Source organism: Acipenser ruthenus, chromosome 5 (genome assembly GCF_902713425.1).
Source record: "Acipenser ruthenus chromosome 5, fAciRut3.2 maternal haplotype, whole genome shotgun sequence".
Taxonomy (NCBI): Eukaryota; Metazoa; Chordata; class Actinopteri; order Acipenseriformes; family Acipenseridae; genus Acipenser; species Acipenser ruthenus.
In genome coordinates, this window is record NC_081193.1 from 61,105,130 (window position 1) to 61,119,723 (window position 14,594).

The following is a 14,594-nucleotide window of genomic DNA, read 5'->3' on the forward strand; positions in this document are numbered from 1 at the left end:
GTGAAACAAAAAAGAAAATGGACAAAGAACAGTCCAAGACAACAAAATACTTCATACACCTCCTATGAAGTGGCAAGTTTCCTGAAAAGAGATTCCCAAGACAGTGTGACATATCTATAACTGGATGGACATGCACCTTCATATGTCCCCAGATTGTAATACTCTCAATCGGATACTTCCAATTACTTATGCTTAATAATGCAACTACTGTACTGAGTTGTACCAATTTTATAAATGTTTTTCCATGTATGAGTCTACCCTGTTCCATGGAAAATGTCCCCAGTACTGAGGTGCAGAAGCTGATACAGTAGTGTACTGTGGGTTACCGGTCAGTTGCCACGGAAACTCCTTTTTTACTCATTTGCTCATTTCAAATCATGTGGCACTGTATTATGTTGTAAACATTAGTGAAGCTAACTCTTCAATCTGAAAAAAGAAAAAAATATCTATATTGATGGGAGAAAGAAATGGTGCCAATTATATCAAATCTAAACATAACATAATATTTAGTCTTACTTTGGCTAGAAAACAGAATTTATATTATTATTATTTGGGAGATGCCTTTATCTAAGGTGAGTTTATTTGGCAGAATATTATTTTCCCTGTCAGCTTCTTACATAAAGTTGTATGTCAATTTCCCAGCACCGCTGTTCTTTCATTCTGCCTGACCAAAGGTGAATGTTAATTTCAATATTATTTTATTTATAAACATTTCAGAAAACCAGGAAACGATGCTATGCAGGACTACATAGGACATCAGTAGAGGTAAAGTGAAAGCATAATTTTAAATTGATTGATTCTTTTTTTTATATGCTCATAGAATTGTAGTGTGTAGTGATGCAAGTTTGTGTTATGAGGTGACAGCCGGTGTACCACCCCTTCTAGAATGTCAATAGCCAATCAAAGTGTTCCATCAAACCATGCAGTAGCATAATGCCCATTAACCCAACTCACTTAAATATTTTGGTATCCCTGAGTTGATGATTGATGAACTGTGTGGGATGTCTGGTGACTGCAAAGACAGGTTTTACACTAAATGATGTACCAGTCTAGGCAGTCATCATTGCAGTGGTAGTAAACATATGTCAACCCATTTTTTTGTAAAAAGAACAAAAGCATGAACATGAACACTATGAATGTTTTTTAGTCAACTTAATCTGGTATTAAAGATTGAATGGAACTTCCACTGCTCTTTTGTAATTTGTATACTGCAATTAATTTAGCCAGGCAGTGAACATATCCATGTACAAATCTGACAGTGTCCACGGGTAATAGAAATTAATAGAAAATATTCCATTTCAGTTAGGGCTGGGACGATAATGATTTTTTACTATCGATGCATCGTTTTCATAAAGACCCGATGCATCGTTTTTTTCATAACGCAAAAGAAACGTGTAAATAATAAGTACATATATTTTCATCAAATCTAATCACAAAAAGTAAACATTTCTCCTGTTGAACTTAAAACTACACATTTCTAATTATTTATGTCTAGTCACAATGTCGGCGAGGTTCCCCACAAAAAGTTAATAAAACATTGAAAATATTACTGTCTTACCTTAAGATGTCTTGACAGCAACCGGATTAGAGGGAAATAAAACTCCAACGGGGAACACAAGAATAACTATTTACAAGTCCAACGTAACAAAGTCTGTGCTCTGTCCAGAGCTTATTTTCTGTACATTCAGAAATATTATGGCATCCATATTCTCCGGTTTCAAAGAAGAACAGAGTTTGTTCACAAGCATCCCTGCTTTGCTGAACACACGCTCGCTCAGGACCGATGTTGCAGGGATACTTAACATGCTCTTTGCCAAGGCTGCTAGGTTGGGAAAGCGTGTCTGGTTATTTTTCCACCAAATCAGGGGATCTTCGCTGATGTTTAATGGAGTTTCAGGAGAAAAAATCGTCATCTCTTGTTGGATTAAGGTTTCCTTGGAAGTAGTGTATGTTTGTTACCATCCACAAAGTAAATTCCATTGCTTGTTCGGCCTTCATTTTCTTTTTAACTGGTAAGTCCTCTGTGCTGCACTCACTTGTACAGGCACGATTTCTGTCATTTTCGAGGTTGTCCTCCACCAGCCTCACTAGTTTGGAAGACAGTGCTTCAGACACGTGGGCTTTGGCCTGTTCAGATAGGAAACCCAGATGGCGAAATTGTGGGGTCAAGAAATGACACAAAAAGCAGTGGCATAACCTCATTACTTGGGTCATTCAGCTGATGTAAACAAAATCGCTGAGACACATTACGCACTAGCTTATCTCTCAAACTCTGTGTAACTGGAATTAGCAAATCAGTTGAATTTGTAGAAGACGCTGTCTCCCCTTCATCAGGAACTTCAGTCAGTTTGTGTTTTATCCTTGTTGCAAGTGGGTACAAAGAACTAGCCGTAATGTTTTTCTCTGCACTCAAAAGTACTGTAGCCAGTTCGAATGGCTGTAGTAGAGGTAGTATCTCAGCCATTAGCTTCCACTGCTCAGTCGTGAGATCTAAACTAGCTGCGTCAGACTTTTTGGTCAAATCTGGGTTTGACAAAACAGCAATATCTGGCCATTTTAATTCAATAAGGCATTCAAACATATAATAAACCGTGTTCCACCTTGTTTGTCCATCCTGTATTAACTTGAGTGGTGCTTTTTCTGTGTTCAGCATTTTTCTGTTTGTTTCCTATTTAAAGCACTTGTTGCCATCTCACTATTTTTAAAATGTGCAACCAGTCTCCTTGCTGCTGCCACTAACGTATGTACTTGTCGTACATCCTCCAAGCTTTTCTGAATGCAGAGATTTATATTGTGCTCACACTACCAAAAAGTAACACAGCACACTCGCTTGCAGAAAGCAAAGACATTGCTCTGCACACGTTGGCCGCGTTGTCATGAACACAAGCTATTACTTTAGTAGCCACTTCAAACTCTGTGTTTATCTGATTGATCGCTAAATTCACAGCTGTGTGTCTCTTGTGTAATTTTCATGTCGCTAATACTTTTGACTCGAGTTCCCAGTTTTGCTTAATGTAATGGCAGGTGACTGTTAAAAACGTTTCTTGTGCCATGCTTGCCAATACATCGGTAGTGATGGACATTGAATTACACTCCTGACTTAAATCCTGTCTAAGCTTTTCCTTTGCACGTTCGTGATCCAGAGTAATGAATTTGGAGATTGTCTTTCAACAGGGCATTTCATAGCCCGGAGCAAGATTCAAAATCAGATTTTTAAATGCAGCTCCCTCTGCTATACTAACAGGTCTGATACCTTCTGTGACAACATCTACTATCAGGCCTGTTATTTCTTTTGCTCTGACACTTTTTGTTTTTCTTTCCAAAATAAGCTGTCACCGAAGGTGTTGCTTCCTTTTGTTCTTTACTTGTGTTCCCGTTGTTGTATTTTGTCGGGTGCTGTCTTTCTAAAAGATCCCGCAGGTTGGTGGTATTGCCACAGAAGCTCATTACCTTTCCATTTTGCTGTTTTGTAAAAAAAAAAAAACTTCCTGCATTATTTAAAATTAAATTAAATTGGCAATTTAACTAGCAAAATCTTATCCTGAAATGCGGCCTACCTCTAGTCTCTTCTCTAGTTTTTTTTTTTTTTTTTTTTTTTTTTTTTTTTTTTTTGTCACACTTACTCTGAAAACGTACGTGCTGCGTAGTGGGCTGGGAGGTTTTTTTATTATTATTTAAAGGAACCAAAGGAAATGCAAGGAATAAGAGTGTAGATTTAAATTTTGCCGGTCCTAATAAAAAACGGTCCTATTAATGAACTGATAGATGTGTTTTTGTTTTTTTTCAACCATCGATGGTTATTTTATCCATCAATGGTTATTCCAACGATTCGATGCATCGATGTATCGATGCATTGTCCCAGCCCTAGTTTCAGTTATGACTTAAAGGTCTAGTACCCCTACAGTTTGAAAAACAGTTTATACATATTTAAAAAGATTGTTTGCTATCTTACCATGTTATCGGCTCAATACAACACTATAAAAATACAAATACGTTTGATCTGCAAAATTCACAAGCATGCCTTTTGGTTTGACCTCATATTTAGGCATTTGTGCACTAGATGATAATACCATAGATAAATTGTTATAATATCATGCATAGATTTAAAGATGTAAAGGTGTAATAACTAAGGCTTAAAAATGTGTATTTCTCTCATAAGCATAAAAACATTCCCTTATTGTTTTGCTGTTAATCTGTTTCCCAGCATGTATTTTTACTTTGACTTAAATGAAGCTGATTGTTTTTTGCCACAACCATATACATTACATTTACTCCTCACTTGAGACTATATGATGTAAAGTGTGGCCTTGTTACCTGTATCACAGGAAGTTTATGGGGAGAGAAAACTAGGCACTTTTATGTTTAATGCAATTTTAAATCTTGGTTATTACACTTTGCAACTATTTATTAATCATCTTATACTCAAACAGTTTCCATGTAACTGTGTATAATTGTATAATTTATTACACCAAAACAATAATATTAAGTTCATGTGTTGTTTGGTAGGACATATTGCCTTATTTTAACAACACAGACCAATAAGCAATCTAAGCAATTACTTTAAACCGTTCTAAAATTCATAGTCACAAAGGAGAAATTGCTTAACACCTTTAGTCTAGAAAGTGTCAACTGTGATATGAACTAGCCAATCAGAAACTTCCTCTAGCCCCCTTAGTTCCAGACTGCATAAAACCAAGAGCTGTAGCCACTAAACATCATGTTCAAAATGGCTTGCAAGCTGTTATTGTTGCATCACAGCCTTCAAACTGGTCCTCGGAGGAACCTTAAGTCCTTACTGTTTTACCTAAAAGGAGTTACTATACACAGACACTTCATGCAAGTATTACATAAAATGAATGCTTATTAAGGCCACCTAAAGAGAGGTGAGCCATGACATACAGTTGAAATCTATGCGTGCATGTGATTAGGTAACAAATATCTTACCATAAAAATGTTAGTTTAAAAGCTGTTCTAGAAATAATTAAGGTACTTTTTTATTAATCTGATTGCATCCAGTAGTGTGATTTGTCCTTAGGAAACTGAGAGTGCCTATTGTAATTTTGGTACCTCAGGATATTCATTGCAAAGTAATTTTAAAGAAGGTCTTATATGTAATACTATAGGAATTACTTTGTCACATGCTAAAGTACTGATATACAGTATATTATATACAGAATCAGATATTTCAGGAACAAAGCATTGCTTTTTAAGAATCACAACTTAATGTTTGTTTGTTTATGGGGAACTAGGGAAGTCCTCATTATAACTGCATGTAACTTACATTAGTTTTAAGCTAAGTGATTTTGAGAGAATATCTTATACTTAATTCTATAGAAGTTGCTAATTACTCATATGCTATTATTGTCTGTTTTCTCAAATTGTACAAATAAATCGTTATTGTTTAAACAAACTGAATAGTCTCAATTGAAAGCTTGCTTTGATATATATATATATATATATATATATATATATATATATATATATATATATATATATATATAATCTCAGGACAGAACTTGAATCAAGGGTATAGCCTACTATTTGTTATAATCAGCAGTTCACATAACTTATATCATTAGGGTCTCACGCGAGTACCAGCAGAAATGGTTTGGTACTCACCAAAATTAGGGGTTATCATCCAAGTTGCTGTCTAGCTCCACCCCCTCCTCCAACAGGTCAAACAATTGGGATGGCAGTGTCAGAGACCACAACAATAGGTTCTGAATATTTAAGTAGGAGTCCGTATTGCTGGTTATTACAATTTTTAACAAATCATCATGAATTCTCTATTTATTTTGATACCCTACCACCATATTGCCTCCCTGGGGATTCAAAAGCAAAAACCCAAACACTTCATCCCTTTATTATTGTTGTTGAACACGTTAGCTTGACGGCACAACGGTATTTATTTAAGGATGTAACTGAGGGCGAAAAATATATTAAGTAAAAAGGTTAAGTAAATGCATTTTTTTAAACTCACATTTAAATGTAACAGCTTTCAAATATCAACACCTCCTCTTACCCCGGCTCAGTTTAATGCCACGCCCTGTAACTGCATCCCTCTTCTCTGAATGGATGGTTTAATAGACCACTGCTATCATTGGTTGTTTCAAGTGCCCATTAAAAGAAAATGATTGATCTTATGAACTGGAGTGGTTCCACCTAACACTCTTCATTTTTTATTAAAAAAACAGCCAATGATAGTGCTAACAGGGAAGGACTGTGGTTAAATTGGAACCCTCCCAGAAATCGCTTGACAGAGCCCGGAGACCCTGAGCCTCCGGGAAAAATCCTGAGGTTAGGAAAGTACGGCTCACCTTGCAAGAGTGAGCACCCTCGCTGCCTTTATGAAAAATGCTTTCCTGTTAAAAATGTACTGACGGTACGCCTTTGCGTCTAACCAATATGGAAGTCCGCATTGTTCTTTATTGGTTTGCATGCCTACCTACGTACCAGGTTACAGTATATAAATCGGATTTTCAGAGGATGACATCACGAATTATCTATGTACTGTAATGAATACTAATTGTTAAATTCCTTTATAATTTGAATATACCATTTAGCCATATGCTTATCCCCCTTTCGGTTTCTCATTTAACATTCTTAAATAAAGTATGTTTTATTGAACAGTTGTCTTGTTTATAATTTATTAAATTTGACAATGAACAATGCATTGGCTCTACACACTAGACAACTAGAGTGTTACCCTCTGTAACTGGGATTTATGGGTCTGCATTCCAACATCACCAGTTTGTTTTGAGAGTTGAATTTACAGAGAAATATAATGAGTTTCTGGATAATGTTAAACAGGAAAGTCATGGTGATGAGGTAAACAGTTGCACTCTAAAAGGACAATAAAACTGTAGCCACCAACCGAAACCACCAACTGCATGTCTCATCCCTGATCAGAAGCAAGCATTGGCAGGCTCTGGGTCGCAGAGGAGTCGCAGAGGCAGTACAATCTGAAAAATATAAATAAAAAAACTGAATTAACCAAAACCTTTTTGGTTTGGTTACAAAACTGAACTAGTGACACAGTCCTCTGCACAAAAAACAAACGTGTAAGACCACAGTGCAAAAACATCATGGAGTCTTTTTAAATGACAATAGTGATCAGGGTCCTTAAAAACTTACAACCTTGCTCTATTTCAGACCTTGTGCACTGTTTTGTATTTACTGATCTTGATAAGGGGATCAATAAGTTTTGAAAACACCAACTAGATTAATGTTAAAAAATAAAGGTGGGGGTATTAAGACCACTTCTCCACACCCCAACCCCATGCGTACTTAGGCATTTTAGTCACTTTAACATTTATTAAGGTCTGTTTTTCATCAGATGCGTACTGTACTTTATGTGATTGGTTTTGTTTGCTAAACTATTTTTAAAGTAAATAAAAAGCGAAGCCAACCCTTTGAATGTTACTTCTTATTTTAGAATAAACCACAGTTCTAATTTTAACCCCTTTTGCAGCCTCCATCAGCCATGTTTAATTCCCCTAGTGGTCTTTGGGTAGCCACCATTGGCCATTTTCGATTTTGTGTCCCTTCTTAGCATTGTAACTACATCATTCCATCACTAAACTGCACCAAACTTCGTATAGAAACAGTCAAGCCCTTACCGAACCTGCCAGACGGGTCTCTGTATACTTCCAGTTCTGGTCACCTCTTATAAAAAGGATATTGCTGCTCTAGAAAGAGTGCAAAGAAGAGCGACCAGAATTATCCCGGGTTTAAAAGGCATGTCGTATGCAGACAGGCTAAAAGAATTGAATCTATTCAGTCTTGAACAAAGAAGACTACGAGGTGATCTGATTCAAGCATTCAAAATTCTAAAAGGTATTGACAATGTCGACCCAGGGGAATTTTTCGAACTGAAAAAAAACAAAGACCAGGGGTCACAAATGGAGATTAGATAAAGGGGCATTCAGAACAGAAAATAGGAGGCACTTTTTTACACACAGAATTGTGAGGGTCTGGAACCAACTCCCCAGTAATGTTGTTGAAGCTGACACCCTGGGATCCTTCAAGAAGCTGCTTGATGAAATTATGGGATCAATAAGCTACTAACAACCAAACGAGCAAGATGGGCCAAATGGCTTCCTCTCGTTTGTAAACTTTCTTATGTTCTCATGTTCTCACACAGCTTGATTGATATGCTGTTTGCTTTGAAGATAGTGGCTTTGATTGGTGTTGCAGCTGTCACTTTCATAGACCCACATTCCCAGATCACCTGCATGGAGTTTTTTTTTCTGCTCTAAAAAAACTTCCTATTTGAATTTTCTGTTTCAAAGCACAATGGAAACATCTAACAAATGTAATTAATTTTGTGATATTCTTAACTTTCGAAATACGTTTATTTAGAAATATATGCATGTATGAAATGTAACATCCCAGAAGCTGTATTTTACAGTATATATTTATTCTTTCTGTTTATTTTATAAAATCTGTTAAAATAACAGTAACTGCATTTGTTCTAAACCGTGGGTTTGTTCTAAACCGTGACAAAGTTTATTATACAGGCATATACATGTAGAATGTAATGTAAGTAGAAGGAGATGCTATAAATGATTAGTATTTTTCTTTATACTTCTAAACCGGTATTGTGGATGGATATATAATGTAATAATCAAATGTATAAAGTGTTTTTTTATATATGCATATTCGTAGTGTATTACTTTCTAGACCTGTATTATAATAACTATGTAAATGCATTTGCTGAATGATTAGGCAGTATGGGGGTGAAATAATTATGGAACTTCTTGTATATACGCTTGTTTATATATACATAAGCTCACTATAGTTAGGGTTGAGTAGGCAGTTTAATGTTAAACCCTAGTTTCTGTACTTTAATAACTCTGACCCCGTTCAATGGATTTGCACAAAAATGTGGATGTGTGGTCCCTTTGGTTAGATCTCTTGATGTGGGTCATTTCGATCTGTGAAGATATACAGATTCCGAGATCCAGATAGTAAAAACAAATAAAAAATCTGTGTTTTTTGCTGGGTTTTTTTTGCTGGTCTCCAGCTCCAAAATAGGTATGTCACAGTATACCGGTTTTACGGTAAACCACAGTATAAACTGCCACAGTTTTGAAACCGCAACGATTTGACTAAACCATGATTACCGAGTTCACATGGTTTAAGGTGAAAGGGGCGCGTTTTTTTATTCACCGTTTGTCCATCGGTGAGCCACTGTGTTCATTGGAACTAACTCATTAACAGACATCTCACGTTCTGAAAACTGCTATGCATGAGATTATTCGAGTAGGCTATTAAATAAGGGACGTCATATTTAATGTAAACCACCCTACTAAACAATGATCGCTAGCAAATGTGACTGTCAGTAAATCAAACACAGATACTCGAAAATATCAGCAAGAACAAGCACTGTAACTTTGCATTACTGCCTTCCAATTAATTTACCAAACCAAAGAAGTAATTTTAGCTATTATCTATCGTATCGGTCAAGAGAAAATGCAAAGAACACCAATGCAGAGAATCAAAGTCTATTTACTACTATATAATTAAGTCTAAGGTGCTACAGGCATTTGTATTATTTTTATTTTAAACGGTATTGTTGCCGTCTCCTCGAGTTGATAGTTTTGTTGGGATTTTGGTTTTATGTATTCAAAAATTAATACAATTTTATTCTCATTTAAAAAAAAAAGTCCCCTATATGCCGCTTAACTTTGCAACGGTGTCATACCCACCTTAACTTTTCTTCTTTCCTTTGTGTTTGTTGCTGTTAACATGCAGTCCAAAAAAAATAAATAAAAAAATTGCAGGCGCCATCTTCTCATCATTAAGTTTTGCACTCGGCTGAGAGATCAGTGGGCGGGCACTGTATGTCTTAAAATGCACTTGATTGGCTATTGCTAGATAACACTTTGCTTCTCTTAACTAATAGGATGCCGTCCAAACTGATAAAGATGAAGAGGGTATTCAGTTGTAGTGATCACATCCTTACCCCTTATCATATCAGACTGAGCCCAGAAAATGTTAAATTTCTCCACAGTAATTTGAATAAAAAAGCAGCATTATTTTGCTGAGCCTGTGAGTAAAACTTCAAAGTTATTTTTTTTGTTAAAAAATTACTTGACTTGAGTGTATTTCTTTAAATAGCCATTTAAAAACGGATTACAAAAAAATTATATTATACCGCGGTACGACTATAACCGTGGTATATGTTTTGACAGTTACCATACCGTCAAAAATTGATACCGTGACATCCATACTCCAAAACGGTTTGGAATTTTTGTTTGACAATCTTAGGGTACAAGAGACTAGCCCAGAATAGTGCCTTTTTCTGTTTTGGTGAAAAAATATTAATCTGTTCCTGAGTTATAGGGATTTAAAATGTTGGTTGCGCATGCTCAGTACAGCTCTTGCAGTTAGATGTCTGATCTTGAAAAAGGAATTGGCCTCACGACAAAATACTTTTTTTCATGAGGGTCTAATCTTCTTTCGTCAGAAAAAAATCTTTGTTCGTGAGGTGGACATTTTGTTTTCAATTTTAAAAAAAAAACTGAAACTGCCCTAAAATCATATATCTTTAGTAAACCATGACATCTGTATATAATTGGGACTCCATAAGATTGACTGTAACATTGCCTTTTCATTTTGTGAGTGGAAAATGTGTTTACCTTTTAAAAACAAATTACACCACACGTCTTACGAAAAAGGAAGCCTTCTCACGAAAAACGCATCTATTCTGGCGCAAATAGAAGTAATCTGGTGAAAAAAGAATTTATAATTTCATTTCTTTTGTCGTGAGGGGATCTTCTTTCGTGAGGTTCTTCGTTCTCTGGAAAAAAAGATGTACTGTGGCGAAAAATGAATGTGGACAGCCACCAGTGAGTCCTCAGGAGAGCTTTGCCCGAGACAGACAGCACTTCCCCGGTCAACAGTGTGAGGTACCTCCCTTACATTTTAATTGCTGATATCTCAGTCTCTGTTCAATTCAGAAAGACAAGAGACTCCTCATTGTGTTCCACTGCTCTCCCTCTATGGAACTGGTTTGTTTAGTACAGAAATATTTTTTTATGCTAATACTGCTAAAAATACAAACGCAGTATAATCAAGTTTATTTTATATTTAAACAAACCCTATACATACCAATCATTGTCATTCTCGTAAGCAAACACCACACTGTGGTGTATTCCCATAAAAGACAGCAGCAAGTAATTCGATGAACCAAACTCTTTATCAAAAGAAAACAAGTAACTCGAAGTAGTATAAACTCACTGTGTACTGTAAGGCAGTCATTTTAACCAATTACTCCTCTGATGCAGTCACGCGTTCCTATATATATATATATATATATATATATATAGCATTTTTTGAGTTTTGAAAAACAATTGCTGAAATAAATAATTGTAGACATTTATTTCTTGCAACTTTTTTTTCCTCATGTTTGTATTGTTATGCAACCTAGTGACATTTTCATTGCAGCTGTTTACTGTTTTATGTTGAGTATATTAACTATAGGTTCAATAATTCATGTTAAATTGTGTAAAAAAAATAATTTACTCTACTGCTGTGGGGTAACATCCATGACAAAAACGCTTGGCTCTGAAGCGCTTAACAAAGTTTACCCAAATATTGTATATAAAAGAAATAAAAACATTTTAATGTTATGAAACTAACAAGAACAAACTCAAAACTATCTGCTCCTTCCTAGAAATAAGTTGTTTCTTGCTAGTATTCTTGCTACAATTATAATATTAACTTGATCTTCTTTCAACTTGAATTAATACTGAGCAGTGTCTTTTAAAATGTGTAGCATATGGTTCATATGCAGTTCATCACTGTGAGTGCAACAAAAAACAACATAAGGGCTTGCTGAAATTTTAGAGATTTTGATTGCATGTTTTTAAACTGGTTCCAAAGGTATTATAGATACTCCCAAAACGTCATATGAAAAAAAAAAACAGCAGTTTTTATTGGCATACATTGTTCATGTCAAGGCAATATGCATTTTAGTTGCCACAGTGCAGAGTAGTACACTTAACATCACATGCAGTCTTCTTGAAAATGAAGGTGGATTTTCATTAATACTAGTGAGACATGAACTACAGTAGAAAAATCAACACTTATATTAGTTTTTCTTCTAATTTTAAATTGTATATTACATTTATGGTCTATGGGGGCAAGGTGTAATTGCAGCTTAGTTAATTCCTGGAATTCCATAGCTCAACAGAAAATGATTGATTTTGTAAGTAAAAACAAAAAGTGAAATCTGACCATGTGCAAAAATATATTATATATAGCACAGAAATGGCCAATTTTTTTTTTTTTTTTTTTTTAAACCTCATGAAAGATGTAATGTAAAATGGCCTAGTTAATCAAGACACATTACGGGCTACCTGAACCACCTTTTCAATAACTTGTACTGTTATTAAAATAGATGATAAATAAGACTTTATTATGTTTCATATCTGTATATGGCTGATTCCTTAAACTCTGTCATTTTGTAGTGTTACATCTTTATCTTGATGATATATATATATATATTTAACTTTTTCGTGATGTCACATATGTTACAACTGAACTGACCATTTATTCCAACCTTTTTAGTACATGTAAAGTGCTTTGGTCAGGTGCAAATAGAGTCAAGAAAAAGCCAAATAGCTACTGAAAGATGATACATTTTTCATATAAATGTTTGACTATTTTATCAACAGTGGACACACATAAAACATGCTGAAAAAACATATAAACTATGCTGAGAATGCTGGATGTGACTGAGAGATGGTAGATATGTCGTTAATAAACGGGGGTATCTAAAATATCTACCAAAAATGTCGCGCTTCATATTTAGTTAGCATATGATTGTCACATGTTCACTAGAAATATGATTTATTTCTACTTAAAAAAAAAAAAAAAAAAAAAAAAAAAAAACGTAAATACTGGTGTGCTTTGATCAACACTGAGCCAAACCACCCGAATATAATTAAAAACATTCAGTATGATTTCCAGGATTAACACATACAAGAAACTGTTTTTTTTATTGAATGCACAGGATTTATTGTAATGCCCTGTACATATCAGTGCGACATATACCGTGGGCGTTTTTATGTCGTGTTTCCTAACCCGCAGCAATAAATACAGCGTGCATAACAAGGTGACAAAAATGTATTTGGCTACAGTACTCTCAACACCAAACCCGTTTAAAAGAAACAAATAATGCAATAAAAACAAACCCGTGTCTACAGGACAAACAAATTAAACAGCAATGAAGGGAATTTGATCAATAAGACGGATACAACAAACTCATAATATTTTATCATGTTTGTTGTTCAGCGGCATTCCCTTCTCGTTATCGTTGCAGCTCTATATGATTTTACAGGTTTGTGCATCCATAAAACCGCTGTCACTTATGGTAGGGTATCACAAACTACATACGTAACACTGTATAGCTGTTAGCACAATAAGCGTTTATATGCATTTCTAGTTTTCACGAAATGCAGACAAGCATTTTGCCTTTAAGCAATGCATTCAGGATGTAAAACGATGAAACTACCAATACAACTATATTCTGTTATAATTCATACAAAATGCTATTGTATATAAATAACTACAGACAATAGGTCAACCAATTGAGGACAATTATTTTCTTACCGCTTTATTTTTGATGTCTTGTTGTTTTTGTGCCATACAGTACAGTACAGTATGCTGATGTTTAATTTCTCGAAGAGATGTTTTTCTTCCGTCCGCCCAACTTCAGCACCGAGCCAGCGGAGACGTACTGAGCATGTGCACGGTGACTGTCAGTTCTTTCTTGGCAAACCTGCAAGAGGAGTGCAGAGGCTGAGGTTTTAGTATGTGAATGGCAGTTGGTATTTGCAATATTCTGAAATAAAGAATTGTAATCTAAATGTTATCTATATATTTTTAAATTAATAAGCAAAACATAAAACAGATTAAATATGTCGATTTAACAAATTGCTCTTACAGACCTACACACTACTGAGCCCGTTACGGTAATAATCTACAACACAGTACCACGCTTCCACGATCTAATAACGACCTCAAATGGTAACCGAGAACACTGGAAACTCGCCTGACTTGCAATTAATGTCTTATGGGAATTGGGAATGGACCCTTACATTTTTTTTTTTTATTTAATAAAATGGTGCGTTCAATGTTTTTTTTTTGTTGTTGTTTTTTTTTTATACACCATTGTCCTGCTCTAAAGCATAGTACAACCATAATGTTAAATTGTACACTGAAATATAATTCTGTTTTACAAACGCTCTCTACTTTATTTTAAGACAAAATATTTAAATAGATTAATCTTTTCAACTCCTAATTTTGCTAAGCAGCAAAATATTATTTAAAGTTTCTTGGGAGCTTAGATTTTCATGAAACTGGATTCTTAACCAGTATACATGATCACACAAGTCTACTTAATTTTAGAGAGATTCACAAGGGGTGTGTGCTTTATCTTGGTAGCATTGTTTAACCTAAAGTATGCAGTTTGTTAAATCATAAACAAAAACTGCATTGCATTGGCATCAATTTTAGAGCAATCCTCCTGTAGAGTGGTCAAACTTATTTTTTGATTTAAACAGAAACAAATCTAAATTGATTTT

General features: G+C 35.0%; 1 protein-coding gene across 3 annotated transcripts in view; it reads right to left on the minus strand.

The window, feature by feature from the left end:
- Nucleotides 1-14,021, minus strand: part of rgs17 (regulator of G protein signaling 17) — a 115,723-nt gene extending 101,702 nt beyond the window's left edge. For 2 of the 3 annotated variants that reach the window (XM_059024354.1, XM_059024352.1), the window contains exons 1-2: nucleotides 13,959-14,021; nucleotides 13,621-13,789 (exon numbers count right to left, since the gene is read on the minus strand). In XM_059024354.1, coding sequence (XP_058880337.1) covers nucleotides 13,621-13,656 — 36 coding nt within the window. In that variant the 5' untranslated portion in view covers nucleotides 13,657-13,789; nucleotides 13,959-14,021. Of the gene's footprint in view, nucleotides 1-6,874; nucleotides 6,963-13,620; nucleotides 13,790-13,958 lie in introns of all 3 variants that reach the window. The other variant, XM_059024353.1, reaches the window with a different exon arrangement.
- Nucleotides 14,022-14,594: the final 573 nt, after the last annotated feature.